The sequence below is a fragment of the Aedes albopictus genome, chromosome 2 (assembly GCF_035046485.1).
Source record: "Aedes albopictus strain Foshan chromosome 2, AalbF5, whole genome shotgun sequence".
Classification (NCBI taxonomy): domain Eukaryota; kingdom Metazoa; phylum Arthropoda; class Insecta; order Diptera; family Culicidae; genus Aedes; species Aedes albopictus.
The window spans coordinates 503,620,738-503,646,209 of NC_085137.1; the positions used below are offsets into that span (position 1 = coordinate 503,620,738).

Here is a 25,472-nt window from a genome sequence, read left to right on the forward strand (position 1 = left end):
GGATCAGTATGGTCTGGTTTTTCAACGAATTCAAGCTAATTTTTTTACTGTTATAGTCATTTTATTTAATGACCATTGGGCGTGCAGTTTACTGATACCCGCTTATTAGGCTTACATTAGCATATGTTAAACATCAAATATGTTCATTTTTATTTTGCAGTGCTAGAATGCTGATACTAGACATTGACTGCAGTGCAGTGCAGTGCTAGACATTGACTGATACACTGTCATGAAAAAATAGTCATATATGTCCCATATTTAGGATGTAATAGTGCCTTGAACTTTTCGTATTTTGTCCTGCCGCACCCTGTAAGGTTTGTACATCTGTCCCTGAAATTTAATATGCATTTGTAGCGCTTCAAACATTTCAGGAGCGATCCAGTACAAAACACGCAAGCCGTCCCCTAACACTGACATCAAATTGTAGACGGTCTTGTGTCGTTGCCCAAATCAGGATGCCCCCTTAGGATTAGAAATTCCTAGACCAAACACAAGCTATGTAAGCAACCAACGCTGCGAACAAGAAGGCAATCCGCCAGAAGAAATACGATTACCAGGATTGACTGATGGACCAAGAACAAAAGTGTAACCTCGTCATCCTGGGATTGGACTAGGTACGTTATCTATTTAGATAATGTTCTATTTTATTTTTCGTATCTAAATTCCCAGACGCGAGGCCCGACAAAGAAAATAAAATATGCATTTATAAGGTTCCAATGTACTATTTGTTACATTGGCGCCCAACTAAAAAAACCCACGTTCATGTTATAGTTTATTGTTTCTTTGTTGATCCATCTGGTTTAGGTTAGGGGCTGCTCATAAACCACGTAGACCAAAATTTTGCCATCTCAGATCGCCCCCCTCCCCCTCGTAGACTTTTGTCTAACAAAAATATTGAAATTTGTATGAAGCGTAGACTTTGGTCAGACCCCCCCTCAACCCAACATGTCTACGTGGTTTATGAACGGCCCCTTAGGTAGACTTAGAGTAGATCAGATATGAGTGTCCGCAACAGTAATGGCTAGTTTCCATTTCGTATGTACTGTGCAAAAAGATAGGACAAGTAATGGTCAAGTAATGATTCCGCATCAAAATTACTTGAGCGGTTCGCAGATGGCAAGTAAGGATAAAAGTGTAACACTTATAACGCCTCCCGTGTGAATCAAATGGAGCTGTCAATTTTCCTTGCGGAAAAATTGTCCGCGCTATTATTCCGTGAGGAAAAGTAACGTTTCTCCCCATACTGGATCAGTTGTCAAAATTACTTGCGGAAAAAGAGGGAATTTTACTTGAGCGCTCTACTTGGCAACACGAAACTTAGCTTAACTATTAAAACAGAGCCAATCCGTTCATTTGTCCTATCGGTCTTACCTAGATAACCCATGTCATTTTTCCCCCGTAACCTAGAAATGTCAGCCTAGTCATGCACAAGTTACGTCCTTTAGCTCATTAGATCAGTTTTTGTCCAAAATGTCACGTCGAACGCATTATGACGTCAATAAAGCGTTTAAGTATGGTCCACTGCACAAACTTAGGCCGGCCCGCCCACTCCCAAATAAAATGTGACGTTTGAGCGGTGTCGACACCGTTCAAAAGTCAAACCCCGTGTGAGAGCAAGCAGGTCAGTTTATGTTCGTGCAGTACCTAATCCAATGTTCGCACGTTAGCTTCGAATCTATTAAGAGCTGCAACTTTCCTTCTTACTATTCGGTTGATTTCACCAGATTTAGAGAATATTACTGGATATCATTTAATATTCAAAAGAAGCAAATCTGTTTTGATAAAATTACTAATTTGAATATATTAAATTATTGTATATTACTCAAATTATAGTAAATTTAGTAGTTAATCAAAATCAACCAAACAATGTGGGAAAGAAATCCCAAACAGCATTTTCAAGTCTACTGGCAATAAAAAGGTATCAAAACCTGTCACAAAACCTGTAATATTTCTATGTACTAGGATTTGTAACGATCATCAAAACCTTCTCAAATCCAACCGACTTGGAACTATTGCTTGGGTATAGAATCAATTGAGCCCCGGCGGTCCCTCCGTGTATATCGAGCATGTCTGATGAATATGCCAAAACATATGATCAGCCATACTCCATCTGCAGCAGCCGGTTCGTGATAAACCGTTGGAGGCGCATTAAAGTGTTAAAAAGGTGATATGATTCACTTAAGAATACTACATTAAAATAACCTTCACTTTAATACCGTCAAACCCTGCGAACTTGGCCAGGGTCAATCAATTAATTATTTTTGTCCTCTTAAAAAGCTGATATCCGATCTGAATTTTACTAGGGATGGAGAAGTGGAGGTCAAAATTTAATCCAGTCTGAATGCAATTTTACCCTAATCAATTAAATACTAGGCAGGTCCTATCTAAGAAAGCAACTAGTTATGAGATATCCTAAATTGAATAGAGCTCCAAAAATTAAAATCAACAGGAGCCCCTTTCAAACTTTCAATATATTATTCGCATTAATTAACCCTCTAATACCCAAATTTTTGATTTTGATCTAAATATAATTTTTCGTCATCTAAAATCGATTTAAACATGTTTTGGAAGATGATTCTTTTTAATTCTCGATTTTGTGAATTTCAGTTTTTGATTTTTCTATTTTTTATTTTTGAACATCCCCACACTTTTATATTTTTACTGGAAGCCAATTTGGGGTACGGATTTTTTGAGATGAAAATATTTTGAGATTTTATGATTATTGTTGAAATATTATTATTTTAAATTTTTTTCACAGAAAATTTTATTTTCCGTGTAATTTTATGGAAAATAATTTTAGAGTGTATTCGATTCCCTTAAAATATGAAACAAGGATAGTATGATTTGGGAAAAAATTAAAATATGTTAATTGTAGCGATTCAATACAAAATAAACAATAACTTCTATGAGGTGACTTAAACATCATTTTTTCAATGATTTAAAAAAATGTAAATACGCTTTAAAATACACCAAAAACCATTTTGAGATATACAGAACAGTCCTAAATATTTGCCAAAAATATAAAAAAAAAATGATTTTCCACGACACAAAAATTACAAAAATGCTCAAACTATACCCCGTCTAAAGGCGGGATTGGGTATTAGAGGGTTAATTGGGTTATCAATAAGTTACAACCTGACAGCATAACCTATTACAACCACGTACACACGAACATCCATAAATTAATGAATAATCAAGACTCCAAAACTAAAAAAAAACTGGTTCATCATTGTGCCACCTTCGAATTTGCATCGCACTGATAGTGAAAACAACACTGCAACAAAGGTAGCTGAATCCCAGCGAAAAGCGAAGGTAAAGACAGCAGCTTTACAGGTGTACACCCCAAGTAGAGCAAAATTAGCCACACTACTCTGCCGTAATCATATCCGGCCATATACAAAAAACTTTCAAGGCAAGCTATTTTCAACGAGTTGTTTCTCACATTCTACAAACAGCAGGATTGCTGCTAGTGCTATTGCTTCGCCAAATAAGACAGAACAAAATGACGATAGTGGTGGCGATTATTTTCCCAATCGCAGACCCCTCTCAAGGCCCCCCCACCCAGTAGGTATCGGAAAAGTTTGTTCTCACCTCTGAAGTTTTTGATGACGATCTTCTTGATGTCGCCGGGCTTTCCCGTTCCGGCATTGGTGGTCATCTTGATGACCGCCCCGTTCGTGTTGCTGAGCGCCGAGAAATTTGCCCGCTTGCGATCGTTCTCGGTCATATTCATGGCGCTTGCCAGGGGCGGCGATGCTTCTTCTTCCGCTTTCGATTTACCTCCCGTTCCTCCAATTGCTGCTTCTACGTTCCACAGTATCAGTCGCTTCCCGGAGAGATCACGACCACCGCTACTTCCGCCACCTCCACCGCCGTACGGTTCTAGCTTATGTTTCGAAATTGTGACCACCTTGTGATGGGACACGCACTAGCCCGAATTTCCAGCTGCAGATGAAAAATAGTTCACTTTTTTTCCTTTTGCAACCCGCGAGTCACAACAATCCAAAATCCAAAACGAAGCAGATGACAGGCGATCAGGAGGTTTATTGTTGTTGCTGGGCCGTGCTCGGACTGTCAAAAGCGCGCACCTGGCGGTCTCGCACGCACACTACCGCACTGCGCGAATCACACGCAACACGAACACCAACGCACCAAACAAAATCGTTCAGCTGTCACACTGGCGGTCGGGTCGGGTCGGAATTTTATTTTTCCCCGCACCACCTCGATGGGAGAAATCGAACCAACTCGAATCGAAATTTTCACGACTGAAACGGCACGGTTTGGTCACTTCCGCGGTGGAATCGAATTACCCGTTTCGTATCATTTCCGACACACGCGGCAAGAGGACGGATGGTAGGCGATTTCCAGCAAAAATGATGATATTTTTGGTCACACAACACTCCGATAAACCGAACGAACGAGATCGCGTTTCACGCACGAAGCCTTCGCAGTGCAGCAGCAGTTCTCGCAAACTCGTCGAATGGTGCCAGTGCTGCCAGATTGATGAAAGATGATCGATGCGAAACCGAGGGGTGTTCGGAAGTCAATGAATATCATGATGATTTTCAACTCTATAGTTACCATACAGTTAATGGTTAATGAGGCATTTAATTGATTTAAAAATGTAAAAAATACTGCTGACTGCACCCCAAAGGGAACGTTCAAAAATTACGTCCATGATTTAGGGGAGGGGGGGGGTCTAGAAAAGTGTGACAGTACGTGTATTGGGTATAGGAAAAGTGCGTGACAGAGGGGGGAGGGGGGTCTAGAAATCCCAAAAAACGATGGACGTAATATTTGAATCTTCCCAAATTGGACTGACACAATTGGCGAACAAATGTGAGGTTAGGTAACGCAAAATTTTCAACTTTGTAAGCAAAAATAACATATTAATGGTCAATACATTGCAGGACAGTTATGAGAATCTGCAGTGGTCGACAGCGGATCACGCACTTTGACCACTTGTTCCATTTTTGATGGATTTTGGCCCGCTGATTCCGAATCTGGCTTCGGAATTGCTGTAACACGTACAGTTTTTGAGCAAATAGGGATTTTTTCACAAAATTTCATATTTTCATAAAAAATAAACTATTGTTTTTATATTATTATTTTTTGTCTGCTCATCTCAACCAATATTTATTGTACGTGCAGTTGAAACCCGGAATTTTCGACTAGCGAAGTTGGATTTTTCTCCAAATCCTTGCGTCGGACCTAACTTCGGAAGTGGTGCGCTGTATAGCGGACCAGGTTTGCTATACAGCGCACCACTTCCGAAGTTAGGTCCGACGCATGGATTTGGAGAAAAATCCAACTTCGCTAGTCGAAAACTCCGATTTTCAACTAAATTGAGAATATATTCGATAGACTTTGATCCATTGATTTAGAATCTCACCTTAGAATTTCAGTAACACGTACAGTTTTTGAGAAAAATGGGGTTTTATTCACAAAATTTCATATTTTCAGAGAAAATAACATTATTGTCTTTTTAAATTTGAAGTTTTTATCTACTCATCTTAACCAATATTTTTAATTAAATAGATTTTGATCCACTAATTCGTAATCTGACCTAATAGTTACTGTAACACGTAAAATTTTTGAGAAAAAGGGATTTGTATTCACAAAATTTTATATTTACAGAGAAAATAAAATATTGTCTTCATAGTTTTATTTTTTTTATCTGCTCTTCTTAACCAATATTCATATTCAATAGATTATACTGATTCGAAATCTGAATTCAGAATTCTGAAACGCATACAGCTTTTGAGCGAAACAGGGTTTTATTTACAAAATTTCATTGTTTTCTTTAAAAAAAAATGAAATATTGTCTTTATAATTTAAATTTTTCTCTGCTCATCATAAACAATAACTTTTCATTTAATTTAATTTCTTAGGTCAGATTATATATCAGTGGATCCAAATTTATTGAGTATAGCTATTGGTTATGATGAGCAGATGAAAAATTCAAAATTATAAAGACAAGATTTTGTTTTGTATGAAAATATGAAATATTGTGAATAAAACCCTATTTTTCTAAAAAAAATACGTGTTACTGAAATTCTTAGATCAGATTCCGAGTCAGTATGTGAAAATCTAATAAATATTAATATTGCTTAAGAAGAGCAGATAAAAAAATAAAATTATAAAGACAATAGTTCATTAAAAATAGAAATTATAAAATTTTGTGAAAACCGTATTTTTTCAAAAATTTTACGTGTTACTGAAATTCTTAGGTCAGATTAATAATCAGTGGATCAAAATCTATTGAATATAAATGATAGTTATAATGAACAGATGAAAAATTTAAAATTAAAATACCAATATTTTATTTGCTATGACATATTAAATTTTGTGAATTATTGACGATTTCATGAATTTCTAGACTTTAGTGCAGTTTGGATTTAGTGAGATACAATTTACACACTCACTAATATTAGTAGGCGTATGCATCAAAATGTTTGACGTTTTACCAAAACAAGTGAGACGAGCTCACGAATCGAGACGAGCTCAATATCTAGCATAATATGGCCTTCAACGAGCAAGTTTTCTTCGGTATCAGTAGACCGGGTTGTAATATGCAATAATGGATAGTCTGCTGCATGTTGTGTTTTATGACCTACGGTCGCAGCGGGGTGAATTGCAGTTGGGGGGCTGCTAGGTTCGTGATTGGGGTAAGGAGTCATTCAGAGTCGAAGGACACGTCAGGGTGGAGACTGGTATTTTGAATCTGCAGGACGGCAGGTAGAGTTGGGACGTTGGGACGTTGGGAGGGACAACATATGTGGTCGGTGCACGGCGGGTATCTAAAAGTGCTTTGGAGACAATTGTTTTGAAAAAGAAAACTTAAAAATTTGGAGCGCTCTCAGTTTCTCGCCGACCAACACAAAGACCGGTTTCTACCCGAGTTGTCCCTCCTAGTTTCGCGAGCCATCATGTGAACATGGAGCCCCTGATTCGTCCTTGTCTTGCCCTGTCCGTACGGACTGAGTGCTTCCCCAATTTTATCGTAGATTTTCCAACTTTCTGACTGTGGCCGGGGGTTCAAGAACAACATGCAGTACACGCTATCCTCCGTAGCACAACCACCCCACTCATACACTCAGATTGATTCCCTATGAATATCGCCATTGTTTCTGGAATCTCTAGATTCATATCGCTGGTTCTCCAGGTACTTTCCAGAGCTTTAGATTCACTGAAAACATGAGATTAATTCAGCATTTCTTCGCCAGCTCAACTGATTTTTTCACGAAACTGTGTTGATACGGTTGATACGATGCTAATCAAATTTTTTTTCCAAAATAATAACAATGAGAAAAAGATGTTGTCGGGGTAACCGTGAGAAAGCGTACACTCCAAAAAATTCAAACGTCAAGGTTACGTGGAAAATCACGTACAACAGAAATCGCGTTCATTTCTTTAGTTCACCTGACGAAGATAACAGATACCGATTCATTGATGATGATCAAACCAAATCCTTGTGGCCTTCACTCTGGTACCCAGTATCTCTTACGTGAAATTTCACGTAACCTATTCATTTCATTTTGACAACCTTTTGCGTTCATCCACCGATGCTTGTGGAGCGCAAACAAATCCAAGATGGCGGCAGTTGTAAATAAATCTATTTTTGTTACCAATCCAGCGTTTCAAACAACTGTAAGTATTTTTTAAATGCAAGCAATTTTCAAATATTTGATTATCAATCATTATCTGTGCTTTTCCAGGAATGATGAACGGTGGATTACCATGGGAATTTAAATATGGAGCGGCACAAAAAACGAGCTCAGTGCAAAAATGAGCTAGCTGAGTGAAAGTGCTTTTGTTATAGTTTGTGTTCAATGCAATCGTGTTTAAATTATAATAAATAAACAAAGGATCAAGGAATAATTTAGGTTCTTACTTTTATTGTTGTACACAAAAGTTGAAATAGTGACCGCACCTATTTCCAATTTACTTCGTAGTGGTACTAAAACCCGCTCACGCCGTTTGTTTTGAATGGTGTGAGCGCGGAGTTAGAAATTGATTGGAATTTGGTGCGGCCACGGTTTCAATCCCGTGTTCGTAAACATTACTGAAATAATACCTGTTATTTATAGTTGCCCTCTGTAAAAGGCATGAAAAAATACCGTTTTTGTTACGTGAAATATCACGTAACTACCACGGGGACCACCAGTGGAATGATTGTTCATGAGTTCATTTTCAGCTATCAAAGTTTCACGTAAGTGCTACGTGAAAAGTGCGATGGAAAAAATTCACGTATGTTTTCACGTAACAACGACGTTTGGATTGTTTTCAGTGTAGGTGTTCAGTGAGGTGTGCAAATAATCACTGTGCAAAAAATATTTGCACAATAGTCTAATAAGCTGTAAAATACTCAATAAATCCTATTTTTCTCAAAAACTGTACGTGTTACAGGAATTCTGAAGTCAGATTCGAAATCAGCGGGCCAAATTCCATTAGAAATGTAACAAATGGTCAAGGTGCGTGAAAAAAGTTTCAATTTTGTCGACTAGTGGCCCGATTATAATCGGGCCTTCACGCCGTATCGAATGATAACGGCCAGCGTAAACTTTGCAGCCTCCCGTGGTATGCCAGTCCGAAGCACCTCAAGCTCAAAACTTTTGACAGTTATCACCACGCGTCGAAGTCAAACGCCGCGGCTCAACATCATCGAGCAGCTGCGTAACGTAGAAGTGGCTCAAGACTACGCGCAGCAGCTAGCAGTGGCCCTACCAACGGAAGAGCAGCTTGGCGCAGCTACACTTGAAGATGGCTGGAGGGACATCCGATCCGCCATAGGTAGTACCTCGGCTACAGCACTAGGCTTCCCGGATAAAAACTAACCATAGGGTGTTTGGTGAAAACCATTCCTGCACCATACACAGCAAAAAAAGTTGTTGAATATTACATCGAAATCGCTGCAACCAGGTCGTTACATCAATTGATTAATATTACACAGCCCGATGTACTCGACGGCTGTTGATGTAATAAACAGATCCGATGTAATTATTGCGATGTAATTTATTCGACGTACACGGTACGATGTAATCCTTGCAATGTACCTAAGGAAACGATGTAAACGCTTACCAATTCTCCTGAATGGATGATTAAATTGAATTTCATCTTTTTTCGACGAAAAAAATTGTGTAGCTGAAAAACCACTAGGTTTTTTAAGATACACAAAATTTAAGTCGAAATAGGATCAAATACAATTTAATCAGCCATTCAGGAGTAAAATCAGAAAAAGTATATTGTAGAGGGAAATTTTATTTGTATTGTAGTATTTTGTTTATAAAATGTGATTAACTTATAAGAATGATTATTATATAATAATTCAAGTTGCTTCTGCGGGCACAAAGTAGCTGGGGCGAACATTCTGACGGCAGCGGTGAATGAAGTACCGCTTGAAGACAGCGGCGTCGTCATTCTGAAATATACAAATATTCATTAGTAATCATTAGCATTAATAATTGTTTGATTAAATTTGGAATAAATAGCTAATTTTGTAGAAATTAGTCAAAGCAAGAGAAATATGTTTTCCTGGTGTAATCTCGGTGCCTGTTTTGCTAGGAAATCAATCGTGCCAGTTGTTGCTCAATATGCTCAAAATTCTTGGAAATCTAGTACTTTACCGATTGGTCCTATTTTTCCAGGAGCTCTTCTCAGAGCTCTTCTCTAATTCATCCAAGAATTCCAAGGTACCTAATTCCTTTCTCGGATATTTATGCAGGAGTTTCTCCAGGAATTTCTGTAGGAGGTCTTTGGGAATTCTTCAAGTAGTTCTTTGGGAAGTCCAGCAGGAGTTCCTCGGGAATTCCTCCAGGAGTCGCTCGGGAGTTCCTCGGGAATACCTCCAGGAACTCCTCGGTAGTATTTCCAGGAGTTCCCCGGTAATTCATCCAGGAGTTTCAAGGATATTCCTTCAGAAGTTACCCGGGAAATTTCCCAGGAGTTCCTCGGGAATTTCTCCAGGGGTTCCTCGGTAATTTCTCCGAGAATTTCTCCAAGAGCTCCTCAGGAATTCGTCCAGAAGTTACTCAGGGATTAATCCTGGAGTTCTAAAGCCTGGAACACATAGCGTCCGTTCCGTCGAGGTTTGCGTTTTTTTGACAGTTTTCCCATGGGAAATGTGTCAAACTACTGTCACGCACACGCAAACGTATGCATTGTGTGGGGCACTTAAGGTTATTCCTTTCCCGGGAATATATGCGTGAGTTCATCCAGGAATTCCTGCAGGAGGACTTCGGGAAATCCTCCAGGAGTCCTTCGGGAATTCCTGCAGTAGTTCATCGGGAATTGCTGCAGAAATTTCTTGTAAATTCTTGCAGGAGTTCCTCAAGAATTTCTCCAGGAGTGCCTCGGAGTTCCGAGAAACTGTTGCTCGGAAATTCCTCCAGGAGTACCTCGGAAATATCTTCAGGAGTTCCTCGGGAGCTTCTCCAGCAGTTCCACTGAAATTCTTTCAAGAGCTTCTCGGGGATTCATCCAGAAGTTCCTCGGAAATTCCTCAAGGAGTTTTTAGGGAATTTCTTCAGGAGTTTCTCGGAAATTTCTCAGGAGTTACTTTCGGATTTTCTCGGGAGTTACTTTCGGATTTTCTCGGGAATTCTTTCAAGAGTTCCTCGAGATCTCCAGGAGTTCCTCCACAAGTTGCTCGGGAGTTCCTCGAAAATTTCTCCAGTAGCTCCAGTTTTTCTTGGGAATTCTACGGCAGTATTCCCAGGAGTTCTTATCCAGGAGTTTCAAGGATATTCCATCAGGAGTTCACCAGGAATTTCTCCAGGAGTTCCTCGGGAATTCCTCCCGCAGATCCACTACAATTCCTTCAGGTGCTCCTCGGGAATTCCTCCAGAAGTTGCTAAGAAATTCCTCCAGGAGTTCTTCGGAAATTCTTCAAATAGTTCCTCGGAAATTCCTCATGAATTTCTCCAGGAGTTGCTCTGGAATTCTTCCAAAAGTTCCTCGGGAATTCGTCCAGATTTGCCTCGGGATTTTCTCGGGACTTGCTCCAGAAATTCTTATGGAATTCCTTCAGGAGTTCCACGGAAATTCTTCCAAGAGATACACAAGAAACTTCTAGAGCAATTACCAAGGAACTCCTGAAGGTATTACCGAAGAACTCCTGGAAGAATTCTCGAGGATCTCCTGGAGTAATACCAGAGGAACTCCTAGAGCAATTACCAAGGAACTCCTGCAGCAATTTCCGGGGAACTCTTGTAGCGATTTCGGAAAAAGTTTTGAAGCAATTCCCGAGAAATTCCTGGAGGAATTTCCGACGAACCCCCTCAGGAGGAATTTTCGAGAAAATCCTGGATGGATTCAGAGGAACAACTGGAGGAATTCCCAAAGAACTCCTGATGATGATTCCTGAGAACTTCTGGAGGAATTCTCGCGTAACTTCTGAAAAAAATCTCGAGAAACTCCTGAAGGAATTTCCAAGAAATTATTGGAGGAATTTGCGAGGAATTCCTGGGGGAACCTCCCAGGAGCCCCTGGAGGAATTCCCGAGGAACTCCTGCAGCAATCCCCCAGAAACTCCTGGAGGAATTTCCGAAGGACTCCTGGAGGAATTTCCGAGGAATTCCTGGAGGAATCCCCGAGGAGCTCCTGGAGCGATTCTCGAGGAACTCCTGTAGCAATTTCCGAGGAACTCCTGGAGGAATTCCCAAGGAACTCCTGGAGGAATTCCCGAGGAACTCCTGGAGGAATTCCCGAGGAACTCCTGGAGGAATTCCCGAGGAACTCCTGGAGGAATTCCCGAGGAACTCCTGGAGGAATTCCCGAGGAACTCCTGGAGGAATTCCCGAGGAACTCCTGGAGGAATTCCCGAGGAACTCCTGGAGGAATTCCCGAGGAACTCCTGGAGGAATTCCCGAGGAACTCCTGGAGGAATTCCCGAGGAACTCCTGGAGGAATTCCCGAGGAACTCCTGGAGGAATTCCCGAGGAACTCCTGGAGGAATTCCCGAGGAACTCCTGGAGGAATTCCCGAGGAACTCCTGGAGGAATTCCCGAGGAACTCCTGGAGGAATTCCCGAGGAACTCCTGGAGGAATTCCCGAGGAACTCCTGGAGGAATTCCCGAGGAACTCCTGGAGGAATTCCCGAGGAACTCCTGGAGGAATTCCCGAGGAACTCCTGGAGGAATTCCCGAGGAACTCCTGGAGGAATTCCCGAGGAACTCCTGGAGGAATTCCCGAGGAACTCCTGGAGGAATTCCCGAGGAACTCCTGGTGGAATTCCCGAGGAACTCCTGGAGGAATTCCCGAGGAACTCCTGGAGGAATTCCCGAGGAACTCCTGGAGGAATTCCCGAGGAACTCCTGGAGGAATTCCCGAGGAACTCCTGGAGGAATTCCCGAGGAACTCCTGGAGGAATTCCCGAGGAACTCCTGGAGGAATTCCCGAGGAACTCCTGGAGGAATTCCCGAGGAACTCCTGGAGGAATTCCCGAGGAACTCCTGGAGGAATTCCCGAGGAACTCCTGGAGGAATTCCCGAGGAACTCCTGGAGGAATTCCCGAGGAACTCCTGGAGGAATTCCCGAGGAACTCCTGGAGGAATTCCCGAGAAACTCCTGGAGGAATTCCCGAGAAACTCCTGGAGGAATTCCCGAGAAACTCCTGGAGGAATTCCCGAGGAACTCCTGGAGGAATTCCCGAGGAACTCCTGGAGGAATTCCCGAGGAACTCCTGGAGGAATTCCCGAGGAACTCCTGGAGGAATTCCCGAGGAACTCCTGGAGGAATTCCCGAGGAACTCCTGGAGGAATTCCCGAGGAACTCCTGGAGGAATTCCCGAGGAACTCCTGGAGGAATTCCCGAGGAACTCCTGGAGGAATTCCCGAGGAACTCCTGGAGGAATTCCCGAGGAACTCCTGGAGGAATTCCCGAGGAACTCCTGGAGGAATTCCCGAGGAACTCCTGGAGGAATTCCCGAGGAACTCCTGGAGGAATTCCCGAGGAACTCCTGGAGGAATTCCCGAGAAACTCCTGGAGGAATTCCCGAGGAACTCCTGGAGGAATTCCCGAGGAACTCCTGGAGGAATTCCCGAGGAACTCCTGGAGGAATTCCCGAGGAACTCCTGGAGGAATTCCCGAGGAACTCCTGGAGGAATTCCCGAGGAACTCCTGGAGGAATTCCCGAGGAACTCCTGGAGGAATTCCCGAGGAACTCCTGGAGGAATTCCCGAGGAACTCCTGGAGGAATTCCCGAGGAACTCCTGGAGGAATTCCCGAGGAACTCCTGGAGGAATTCCCGAGGAACTCCTGGAGGAATTCCCGAGGAACTCCTGGAGGAATTCCCGAGGAACTCCTGCAGCAATTCCCGAGGAACTCCTGGAGGAATTCCCGAGGAACTCCTGGTGGAATTCCCGAGGAACTCCTAGAGGAATTCTCGAGGAACTCCTGGAGGAATTCTCGAGGAACTCCTGGAGGAATTCCCGTAGAACTTCAGGAAGAATTCACGAGGAAATTCGGGAGGAATTTCCGAGGAACTCCTGAAGGAATTTCAGAGGAAGTCTTGATGAAAATTTTTTAGGAACTCCTGGATGAATCCTCGAGAAAATTCTTGAGAAATTCCTGAGAAGCTCCCGGAGAAATTTTCAAGGAACTCCAAGAGGAATTCACGAGAAACTTACGGAGATATTCCCGAAGAAATGCTGCAGATATTTCTGGGAGCTCCTGGAGAATTCGCAAGGAACTCCTTGGAGAAAATCTCGAGGAACTAGTGGAGGAATATCCGAGGAACTCCTGAAAGAATTTCTGAGGAACTCCAGGAGGAATTCCCGAGGAACTCCCGAGCAAGCTCCTGAGGAACTCCTGGAGGATTTCCCGATGAACTCTTAGAGAAATTCCCGAGGAACTCTTGGAGGAATTCACGAGGAACTCCTTGAGGGATTCATAAGAACACCAAGAGGAATTCCCGAAGAAATTCAGTAAGAATTCCCGAGGAACTCCTGGAGGAATATCCGAGGAATTCCTGGAAATATTTTAAGGAAACTCCTGGAGGAATTTCCGAGGCACTCCAGGAGGAATTCCCGAGGAACTTCAGGAGGAATCTCCGAGGAGCTCCTGGAGGAATTCCCGAGGAACTCATGGATAAATCATCGAGGAAATTCTAGAGAAATTCCTGAGGAACTCCCGGAGAAATTTCCAAGGAACTCCTGGAAAAATTTCCGAGGAACTCCAGAAAGAATTCCCTAGGAACTTTTTGAGATATTCCCGAAGAACTCCTGCCTTGACTCCTGCAGATATTTCTGGGAAACTCCTGGAGGAATTCTCGAGGTACTTCTGATGATATTCCAGAAAAACTTCTGGAGGAATCCCCGAGGAGCTCCTGGAGCGATTCCCGTGGAACTCCTGCAGCAATTCCCGAGGAACTCCTGGAGGAATTCCCGAGGAACTCCTGGAGGAATTCCCGAGGAACTCCTGGAGGAATTCCCGAGGAACTCCTGGAGGAATTCCCGAGGAACTCCTGAGGAATTCCCGTAGAACTTCAGGAAGAATTCACGAGGAAATTCGGGAGGAATTTCCGAGGAACTCCTGAAGGAATTTCAGAGGAAGTCTTGATGAAAATTTTTTAGGAACTCCTGGATGAATCCTCGAGAAAATTCTTGAGAAATTCCTGAGAAGCTCCCGGAGAAATTTTCAAGGAACTCCAAGAGGAATTCACGAGAAACTTACGGAGATATTCCCGAAGAAATGCTGCAGATATTTCTGGGAGCTCCTGGAGAATTCGCGAGGAACTCCTTGGAGAAAATCTCGAGGAACTAGTGGAGGAATATCCGAGGAACTCCTGAAAGAATTTCTGAGGAACTCCAGGAGGAATTCCCGAGCAAGCTCCTGAGGAACTCCTGGAGGATTTCCCGATGAACTCTTAGAGAAATTGCCGAGGAACTCTTGGAGGAATTCACGAGGAACTCCTTGAGGGATTCATAAGAACACCAAGAGGAATTCCCGAAGAAATTCAGTAAGAATTCCCGAGGAACTCCTGGAGGAATATCCGAGGAATTCCTGGAGATATTTTAAGGAAACTCCTGGAGGAATTTCCGAGGCACTCCAGGAGGAATTCCCGAGGAACTTCAGGAGGAATCTCCGAGGAGCTCCTGGAGGAATTCCCGAGGAACTCATGGATAAATCATCGAGGAAATTCTAGAGAAATTCCTGAGGAACTCCCGGAGAAATTTCCAAGGAACTCCTGGAAAAATTTCCGAGGAACTCCAGAAAGAATTCCCTAGGAACTTTTTGAGATATTCCCGAAGAACTCCTGCCTTGACTCCTGCAGATATTTCCGGGAAACTCCTGGAGGAATTCTCGAGGTACTTCTGATGATATTCCAGAAAAACTTCTGGAGGAATCCCCGAGGAGCTCCTGGAGCAATTCCCGAGGAACTCCTGGAGGAATTCCCAAGGAACTCCTGGAGGAATTCCAAAGGAACTCCTGGAGGAATTCTGATGATATTCCAGAAAAACTTCTGGAGGAATCCCCGAGGAGCTCCTGCAGCAATTCCCGAGGAACTCCTGGAGGAATTCCCAAGGAACTCCTGGAGGAATTCCAAAGGAACTCCTGGAGGAATTCCCGAGGAACTCCTGGAGGAATTCTCGAGGAACTCCTGGAGGAATTCCCGTAGAACTTCAGGAAGAATTCACGAGGAAATTCGGGAGGAATTTCCGAGGAACTCCTGAAGGAATTTCAGAGGAAGTCTTGATGAAAATTTTTTAGGAACTCCTGGATGAATCCTCGAGAAAATTCTTGAGAAATTCCTGAGAAGCTCCCGGAGAAATTTTCAAGGAACTCCAAGAGGAATTCACGAGAAACTTACGGAGATATTCCCGAAGAAATGCTGCAGATATTTCTGGGAGCTCCTGGAGAATTCGCAAGGAACTCCTTGGAGAAAATCTCGAGGAACTAGTGGAGGAATATCCGAGGAACTCCTGAAAGAATTTCTGAGGAACTCCAGGAGGAATTCCCGAGGAACTCCCGAGCAAGCTCCTGAGGAACTCCTGGAGGATTTCCCGATGAACTCTTAGAGAAATTCCCGAGGAACTCTTGGAGGAATTCACGAGGAACTCCTTGAGGGATTCATAAGAACACCAAGAGGAATTCCCGAAGAAATTCAGTAAGAATTCCCGAGGAACTCCTGGAGGAATATCCGAGGAATTCCTGGAAATATTTTAAGGAAACTCCTGGAGGAATTTCCGAGGCACTCCAGGAGGAATTCCCGAGGAACTTCAGGAGGAATCTCCGAGGAGCTCCTGGAGGAATTCCCGAGGAACTCATGGATAAATCATCGAGGAAATTCTAGAGAAATTCCTGAGGAACTCCCGGAGAAATTTCCAAGGAACTCCTGGAAAAATTTCCGAGGAACTCCAGAAAGAATTCCCTAGGAACTTTTTGAGATATTCCCGAAGAACTCCTGCCTTGACTCCTGCAGATATTTCTGGGAAACTCCTGGAGGAATTCTCGAGGTACTTCTGATGATATTCCAGAAAAACTTCTGGAGGAATCCCCGAGGAGCTCCTGGAGCGATTCCCGTGGAACTCCTGCAGCAATTCCCGAGGAACTCCTGGAGGAATTCCCGAGGAACTCCTGGAGGAATTCCCGAGGAACTCCTGGAGGAATTCCCGAGGAACTCCTGGAGGAATTCCCGAGGAACTCCTGAGGAATTCCCGTAGAACTTCAGGAAGAATTCACGAGGAAATTCGGGAGGAATTTCCGAGGAACTCCTGAAGGAATTTCAGAGGAAGTCTTGATGAAAATTTTTTAGGAACTCCTGGATGAATCCTCGAGAAAATTCTTGAGAAATTCCTGAGAAGCTCCCGGAGAAATTTTCAAGGAACTCCAAGAGGAATTCACGAGAAACTTACGGAGATATTCCCGAAGAAATGCTGCAGATATTTCTGGGAGCTCCTGGAGAATTCGCGAGGAACTCCTTGGAGAAAATCTCGAGGAACTAGTGGAGGAATATCCGAGGAACTCCTGAAAGAATTTCTGAGGAACTCCAGGAGGAATTCCCGAGCAAGCTCCTGAGGAACTCCTGGAGGATTTCCCGATGAACTCTTAGAGAAATTGCCGAGGAACTCTTGGAGGAATTCACGAGGAACTCCTTGAGGGATTCATAAGAACACCAAGAGGAATTCCCGAAGAAATTCAGTAAGAATTCCCGAGGAACTCCTGGAGGAATATCCGAGGAATTCCTGGAGATATTTTAAGGAAACTCCTGGAGGAATTTCCGAGGCACTCCAGGAGGAATTCCCGAGGAACTTCAGGAGGAATCTCCGAGGAGCTCCTGGAGGAATTCCCGAGGAACTCATGGATAAATCATCGAGGAAATTCTAGAGAAATTCCTGAGGAACTCCCGGAGAAATTTCCAAGGAACTCCTGGAAAAATTTCCGAGGAACTCCAGAAAGAATTCCCTAGGAACTTTTTGAGATATTCCCGAAGAACTCCTGCCTTGACTCCTGCAGATATTTCCGGGAAACTCCTGGAGGAATTCTCGAGGTACTTCTGATGATATTCCAGAAAAACTTCTGGAGGAATCCCCGAGGAGCTCCTGGAGCAATTCCCGAGGAACTCCTGCAGCAATTCCCGAGGAACTCCTGGAGGAATTCCCAAGGAACTCCTGGAGGAATTCCAAAGGAACTCCTGGAGGAATTCCCGAGGAACTCCTGGAGGAATTCTCGAGGAACTCCTGGAGGAATTCCCGTAGAACTTCAGGAAGAATTCACGAGGAAATTCGGGAGGAATTTCCGAGGAACTACTGAAGGAATTTCAGAGGAAGTCTTGATGAAAATTTTTTAGGAACTCCTGGATGAATCCTCGAGAAAATTCTTGAGAAATTCCTGAGAAGCTCCCGAAGAAATTTTCAAGGAACTCCAAGAGGAATTCACGAGAAACTTACAGAGATATTCCCGAAGAAATGCTGCAGATATTTCTGGGAGCTCCTGGAGAATTCGCGAGGAACTCCTTGGAGAAAATCTCGAGGAACTAGTGGAGGAATATCCGAGGAACTCCTGAAAGAATTTCTGAGGAACTTCAGGAGGAATTCCCGAGGAACTCCCGAGCAAGCTCCTGAGGAACTCCTGGAGGATTTCCCGATGAACTCTTAGAGAAATTCCCGAGGAACTCTTGGAGGAATTCACGAGGAACTCCTTGAGGGATTCATAAGAACACCAAGAGGAATTCCCGAAGAAATTCAGTAAGAATTCCCGAGGAACTCCTGGAGGAATATCCGAGGAATTCCTGGAGATATTTTAAGGAAACTCCTGGAGGAATTTCCGAGGCACTCCAGGAGGAATTCCCGAGGAACTTCAGGAGGAATCTCCGAGGAGGTCCTGAAGGAATTCCCGAGGAGCTCATGGATAAATCATCGAGGAAATTCTAGAGAAATTCCTGAGAAACTCCCGGAGAAATTTCCAAGGAACTCCTGGAGAAATTTCCGAGGAACTCCAGAAAGAATTCCCTAGGAACTTTTTGAGATATTCCCGAAGAACTCCTGCCTTGACTCCTGCAGATATTTTCGGGAAACTCCTGGAGGAATTCTCGAGGTACTTCTGATGATATTCCAGAAAAACTTCTGGAGGAATCCCCGAGGAGCTTCTGGAGCAATTCCTGAGGAACTCCTGAATCAATTTCGAAGCAACTCATCGGGGAAGGAACTCCTAGAGGAATTCCCGAGGAACTCCTAAAGGAATTTCAGGGGAACTCTTGGAGCAACTTGGAACTGATAGAAAAATTTCTGAGGAACTCCTAGAGGCATTCAGAGGAACACAGGAGATCTCTGGAGGATTTCTGAGGAACTTCAGAAGGAATTGCCGAGGAACGAATTCCCCAAGAACTTCAGAGAATTTCAGAGGAACTCCTGGTTGAATTTCCGAGGAACTGCTGGAGGAATTCCCGAGGAACTACTCGTGGAACTCAGAGGAACTTCAGGAGGAATTCCCGAGGAACTCTTGGAGGAATTTCAGAAAAGCTCTTGGAGGTTTTACAGGAGGAATTCCTGAGGAACTCCTGGAAGAATTCCCGAGGAACGCCTAGAGGAATTCCCGATGAACTCCTGGAGGAATTCACGAGGAATCGTTTGGAAGAATTCCCGAGGAAATAGTGGAGGAATATCCGAGGAACTCCTGGAGATATTTTCGGAGAACTCCTGAAGGAATTCCAGAGGAACTTTTAAAGAAATCCTCGATAAACTCCTGGAGGAATTTCCGAGGAACTCCAGGAGGAATCCCCAAGGAGTTCCTGGAGGAATTCCCGAGGAGCTCCTAGAGGAATTCCCGAGGAACTCATGGATGAATCCTTGAGGAAATTCTAGAGAAATTCCTGAGGAACTCGCGGAGAAATTTCCAAGGAACTCCTGGAGGAATTCTCGAGGTACTTCTGATGATATTTCTGAAAACTTCTGGAGGAATTTCTGAGAAACTCGTGGAAGGATTCCCAAGAAATTCCAGGATGAATTTCTGAGGAACTCCTGGAGAAATTCTCGAGGAACTAGTGGAGGAATTTCCGAGAAACTCCTGGAAATATTTCCAGGAAACTCCTGGAGGAATTTCCGAGGAACTCTTGGAGCATTTTGGAACTGCTGGAGGAATTTCTGAGGAATGGAGGAACTCCCGAGGGAATTCAGAGGAACACCAGGAGAAATTCCCGAAGAACTTCAGGAGGAATTCCCGAGGAACTCATGGAAGAATTCCCGATGAACTCCTGGAGGAATTCCCAAGGTACTTTTGGAAGAATTCCCGAGGAACATCTGGAAGAATTCCCGAGGAACATCTGGAAGAATTACCGAGGTACTTCTGGAAGACTTCTCTGGAAGAATTCCCGAGGAACTTCTGGAAGAATTCCCGAGGAACATCTGGAAGAATTACCGAGGTACTTCTGGAAGACTTCTCTGGAAGAATTCCCGAGGAACTTTTGGAAGAATTCCCGAGTAACTTCTGGAAGAATTCCCGAGGAACTTCTGGGAGAATACCTGAGAAACTTCTGCTGGAGGAAGATTTCCCAAGAAATTCCTGGAGAAATTCCCTAGCAACTTCTGGAAAAATTCTCAAAGAACTTCGGAAGAATTCCAGAGAAACTTCTGGAAGGATTCCTAAGAAACTCCTGGAAGAATTCCCGAGAAACTCCTGGTGGAATTCCCGATGAGCTACTGGAAGAAATTTCCGAGGAACTTCTGGAGGAATTCCCGAGGAAATCCTTGAAGAATTTCCGAAGCACTCCTGGAGGAGTTACCGAGGATCTCCTAGAGGAATTCCCGAGGAACTACTGGAAGAATTTTCCAGGAACTCCTGGATAAATTCCCGAGGTACTCCTGTAGGAATTTTCGAAGAACTCCTGAAGAAATTCCTGAAGAACTCCGGTAAGAATTCCTGAAGAACATCGGGAAGAATTCTCGAGGAACTCCTGGGGGTATTCCCGAAGAAATCCAGGTTGAATTTCCGAGAAACTCATGAAGGAATTCCCAGGGCACTGCTTGAAGAATTCCCGAGGATTTCTTAAAAGAATTTTCAAGGCATTCCCAATAAACTCTTAGAGAAATTCCCGTAGAACTCCTGGAGGAATGCCCGAGGAACCTTTGGAGGATTTCCCGAAGAACTCTTGGAGGACTTCCAGAAGAACTGGAGAAATTCCCGGGGAACTCCTGAAGGAATCTCCAGAGATTTTCAGGGGGAAACCCGGAGAACTCTTAGAGGATTTCTTCTTACTCCTGGAGAACTTCTCGGGCAACTCTGGGGGGAATTGCCAAGAATTTTTTTTTGGAAAAAAAAATCCAGGGAACTGCTGAAGAACTCCTGGAGTAATCTCCGGGGAACTCCTGAAGGAATTTCAGGTGTGCTCCTGGAGAAATTCTAGGGGAACTCCATGAGGAATCCCGGTGTACTTGTGGAGGATTCTCCGGGAAATTTCTGCAGCGTAGAGGAATTCCCGAGAAACTCCTGGAGAAATTCACGAGCAACTTCCGAGAAGTGGTAGTGAAGTGAAGCTTCCGGGAAGTCATAGTGAAATCTAAACATTTCAAGCTATCTACCGAACCAATATTTATGAATAAAGCAACAACGTTTAAGTTCTACGAGAGTCTCTAAGATTCTATTCAAAACACATGAAACAATTTTGAGAAAATTTCTCAAAAAGAGGGAAACTTCAGCTCAAAAGAAGACGGAAGGCCATTTGATTGCAAATAATATTTCCTCCAAAAGGATATCACCTGGTAAGCCTAGCCCATATGAAGGAAAATCGCATAACATAAAAAATAACCGCTGAAATTTCAATTTAAACATTACATTCAACTTACTTTTCAATTTTCTGCTTCACTTCCGGTGGCCAGTCAATCATATATCCGAATCCGGTTCCTCTGCTCCACCAGCAGGTACAACTGTAACCGATCCGCCTCTGTATATCTACGGACACTCATGACTTGTGAGCCCGTGCTTCCAAGTTCCCCAAGCAGCTCCAAACTTTGACAAAGCGAAATAGCTTTACTGCTGCCGATTTCTGCCATCAAAAAGATTCAAGTCGCATCGCCCGTTAACACCGAAAGCTAAATTGTGACTTCCTCCGCTCATCTAGTGCGCCTTCTAACGAACGACCTACCGATTCCAAAATCAAACAGCAATTCAAAAAAACAAAATTTCCGCCGCTTGCGCATTCGGTCGGAGCACAGTTGTGGCTGTGTTTGGGACATCTTTTACTAATCTGGTTGGCGCGGCGGATTCTTAATCTCCGTGTCCGTATCCTGTTTGTCTGGTTCGATAGGGATTGCGTTTAGCTTTGATTTTAACGACTGCGTCGTGACTTCCTTTGCTCAACCAGTGCGACTTCGAACGAAAGAATAATCGATTCCAAAACCAAAGAGCAATTCCGCTTGCGCATTCGACCGGAACACAGTTGCTGCGTTTGGGGCATCTTTTGCTAGTCTGGTGAGTCTGGTTGGCACGGCGTCAATCTGGTCAATCTCCGTGTATGTGTCCGGTACGGTAGGGATTCCGTCTAGCCGCGACGATTTCAACGACTGCTCGTCCACTCCGACCGAGCATTTCCCGTTCAGGAACGGTCGCTATGCCTACAAGTTTACATAATATTATATTGTATTATATTTTACAAAAGCATTATGTGCTAAACTTACCAAAATCAATCAAAATCGTAGAAAAAACAGCAGCCAACAGTCTCGAAGCTCGTCAAGTACCAGAGAATTAAAAATGGCAGCTTACTTGCAAGCGATCGTGATCATCGTGATCACAACAACACAACAGTGTTGCGAGATTTAATACCGCATTCTTATCGAATGCGATATGACATCAATGTGTGTGTTTTTACACAACTTTGTCGCAACCAGTTGGTTGCAGCTATTTCGGTGTAATATTCACATATTTTCAATGCAAATATCACACAGGTACAACGGAATGCGATATCGAGATTTCGCTTTTGTGTAATCTCAAGGAAGATGTAATTTATCACCAAACCGATGTGATTGTACATCTAAAAATCCCGTTTACATCTGTTTTTATTACATCGGCATGAATCACATCGAGGCAAATTACATTATTTTTTTCTGTGTACAGTGTACCAGCTACAATAATGTATATTGTAATGAAATGGTTCACTAAAAGCTTCGCACATTGTAGCTACTATACATTTACATTCGATTTCTATGTAACATTATATTATACTGTTTTTCTTACGTTTGAACCATTCACTTTTCCGAAACATTATTTTTCCGTGCATTTTTAATTATTTATTCAGTTTTAGATTTTTTCCGTGCTTTGTTTTGTTGATCTTTGTGACTTTTATGATGCAAAGGAAAGGAAAGGAAAAAGTGAATAAGTTGAAACATCAATTTAAAGTCAATAAAATGTTTAAATAAGTAGTACACCAGATGTCTTAAGAATCGCAGATCCAAGAGATATGGCGGGCTAGGTATGTAGAGTGCGATGAGAGGAATACGATTGACGAACTTTATCTTTGACGTAGAGCCATCTTTAACATATGGACTGGACTGAATACTGAAAGAAATTCTAATATAGGTTCGTCTGTGGGTTCGCTTCTTAACCTAACTTATACTTGAATCGAACTTGACAGTTTTCTAATGAGTTGTTAAATACATATGTACGTGTATTTCAAACTTTAGTCAAACTGGAGCCTCAATATTGCAATAACGGTTAAGCACGCTGTAATGATACTTATGTACCTCGTCACCCACTTCATGCAACTACATTAGTGGTCTAATAATGCTCAGCGCGCTCGGCATAGTTCCATCATGCCGCTCAAAGTGTTGCCACAAATAATGCTTAGTTTGCGAAACCCGGTTATCTGGCTGGTGGGGCATGGGAGCCTAAGCTTCAACTGTTAATGCAATCAGAGACTACTCAGACCTCGACTCAGACTTAGACGTGGGCGATCCAATATATGAAAGGTTATCCAAAACGCTCTGGAGAATTCCCAAAGCGCATTCTCATAATGCTAGTAAGCCTAAGATGCCATTAACAGGAGGAAAATGACAAGATAATATAACATTACATGGTTTATGTAATGTAAACCAATACAACATAACAAAAGAGAACCATTCCAAAACCATTTAATTAAATGTATAACCAGTGGTGAAACTACAATTAAAAACAATATATTTACGGTACATTTTGTTGTTTGAAACCATATGTGTACCATACAATGTACGGTTTATTAAAACCCACGTATCAGTATTTATAACAATTCATTTACAATATAATGTATGGTTTTGCAAAAAAATATATATGGAGAAAAATATTTTTTTATATTGTTACGATACTTAACAACCCGTATAGTATATTGTAAAAATCTTATTTACAATTTACTGTATGGTGTTCTACATTACATTTTATTGTTTTTGTATTTTTATTTTTACAGTGGTTTCTATTGTAAAAATATGGTTTTAAATAGTACTGTTACAATACAACGTTCGGTTTTTCTACTGTATTTTTTATTCGGGTTCGCGACTCCGAATCACAGAAACGACTGGTACGACGGCGAATGTGAACAGTTAAAAAACGAGAAGAATGCAGCATGGACGAGAATGCTGGAACAACGTACGAGAGCGAATGAGCACGTTATACACAGTTAGAAAAAATCACCGACTTCGGTAATGTTTCACCGAAATCTCAACCGTTAAGTTTGTTTTACAGGAAAAAAATTGGTAAAGGTAACAACGTAACAACTTTTACCGAAGTTCGTTAGAGTTTGACAGATAAACGATAACATTTTACCGAAATTTGTTAATTTTTTACAGAATTTCGTTAAAAATCCATTACCGAACGCTCAGTGGTTGAGATTTCGGTAAAATTTACCGAACGTGATTACCTGTGTAGACAGGCGCGAAACAGGCAGAACTCAATCTTCAGGAGGAACTAGCGCCAGCTGAAAGAACGAGCGAGATCGCGAGGCGATGGAAGACCTGTACCGCGCTAAGGACACACTGAAGTTCTACGAGAAGCTGAACCAGTCGCGCAGAGGCTTTGTGCCGCAAGCCGACTTTTACCGAGACAATCACAGGAATCTTCTCATGAGCGAGCGTGAGGTGGTCGAAAGGTGGCAGCAGTATTACGATGAGCACCTCATTGGCGACGTTGCAAGCACCGAAGGTGGCGTGGTAACTGATCTAGGAGTATGTGCACAGGACGAAAGATTTCCTCCCACTAACCTCCAAGAGATGGAGGAGGAGGTTGACCGGTTAAAAAACAACAAAGCCGTTGGAGCAGATCAACTACCAAGCGAGCTTCTAAAATACGGTGCATACTGCACTGGGTCATTAGCAAAATTTGGGAGAAGGAAGTATTACCGGATGGAAGGTATGGTGTGTCCCATATACAAAAAGGGCGACAAGTTGGATTGCGGGTACTATCGCGCGATCACACTGAGCGCTGCCTACAAGATACTCTCAAGTTTTAGGCCACCGTCTATCACCCGTTGCAAGAGAGTTCGTGGGGCAATATCAGGCTGGATTCATGGGTGAACGCCATCCGCCAGGTTTTGCAGAAATACCGCGAATACAACGTGTCCACACATCACTTGTTCATCGATTTCTAATCGCCGTATTATACAATCGATCGAGAACAGAATACGATTGATCAGGGAGATGATGGATCGAGTGATGTGCGTAGTTCGAGTATTAGGGACACTCTCGAGTCCCTTCGAATCTCGTATCAACGCGCCTTTGGAGTTTCCGAACGGAAGGTGTTGCTCACTATCTACGGCGGAGTACAGATTGAAGGTGGGACTTGGAGAAGGCGAATGAACTACGAACTGCTACAGCTGCTGAACGAACCAACCATCGTCCACACCGCGAAAATCGGCAGTCTACGGTGGGCGGATCACGTCATCAGGATGTCGGATAGCAACCCGACTAAAATGGTTCTCGAAAATCATGGACCGAGTAGAATGGAGACGACTTCTATGTACAGCAGAGGTCACTTAGGTCTTAGTCTGACCGGTAAGGTAAGTAATTGTCTTCACT

At 43.0% G+C, this 25,472-nt stretch overlaps 2 protein-coding genes and 2 long non-coding RNA genes across 4 annotated transcripts in view; 2 read left to right on the forward strand and 2 right to left on the reverse strand.

Annotated features, from left to right (window-relative positions):
- Window positions 1-4,464, reverse strand: part of LOC109407813 (cullin-4A) — a 417,220-nt gene extending 412,756 nt beyond the window's left edge. The window contains exon 1 of the mRNA XM_062854466.1: window positions 3,592-4,464. Coding sequence (XP_062710450.1) covers window positions 3,592-3,733 — 142 coding nt within the window. The 5' untranslated portion in view covers window positions 3,734-4,464. The remainder of the gene's footprint in view (window positions 1-3,591) is intronic.
- The window catches only part of LOC109410006 (mitochondrial intermediate peptidase), a 30,836-nt gene that overhangs the window by 5,252 nt on the left and 112 nt on the right, over window positions 1-25,472 (forward strand). The window lies entirely within an intron of this gene.
- LOC134287507 (uncharacterized) lies at window positions 7,350-7,881 on the forward strand. The gene is made up of 2 exons (XR_009997352.1): window positions 7,350-7,650; window positions 7,719-7,881. It is a non-coding gene; the product is annotated as an uncharacterized LOC134287507 (long non-coding RNA).
- On the reverse strand, window positions 9,242-22,539 carry LOC109403690 (uncharacterized). Its single transcript, XR_002128490.3, has 3 exons — window positions 22,113-22,539; window positions 21,282-22,049; window positions 9,242-9,421 (listed from the first exon to the last, which is right to left on the reverse strand). It is a non-coding gene; the product is annotated as an uncharacterized LOC109403690 (long non-coding RNA).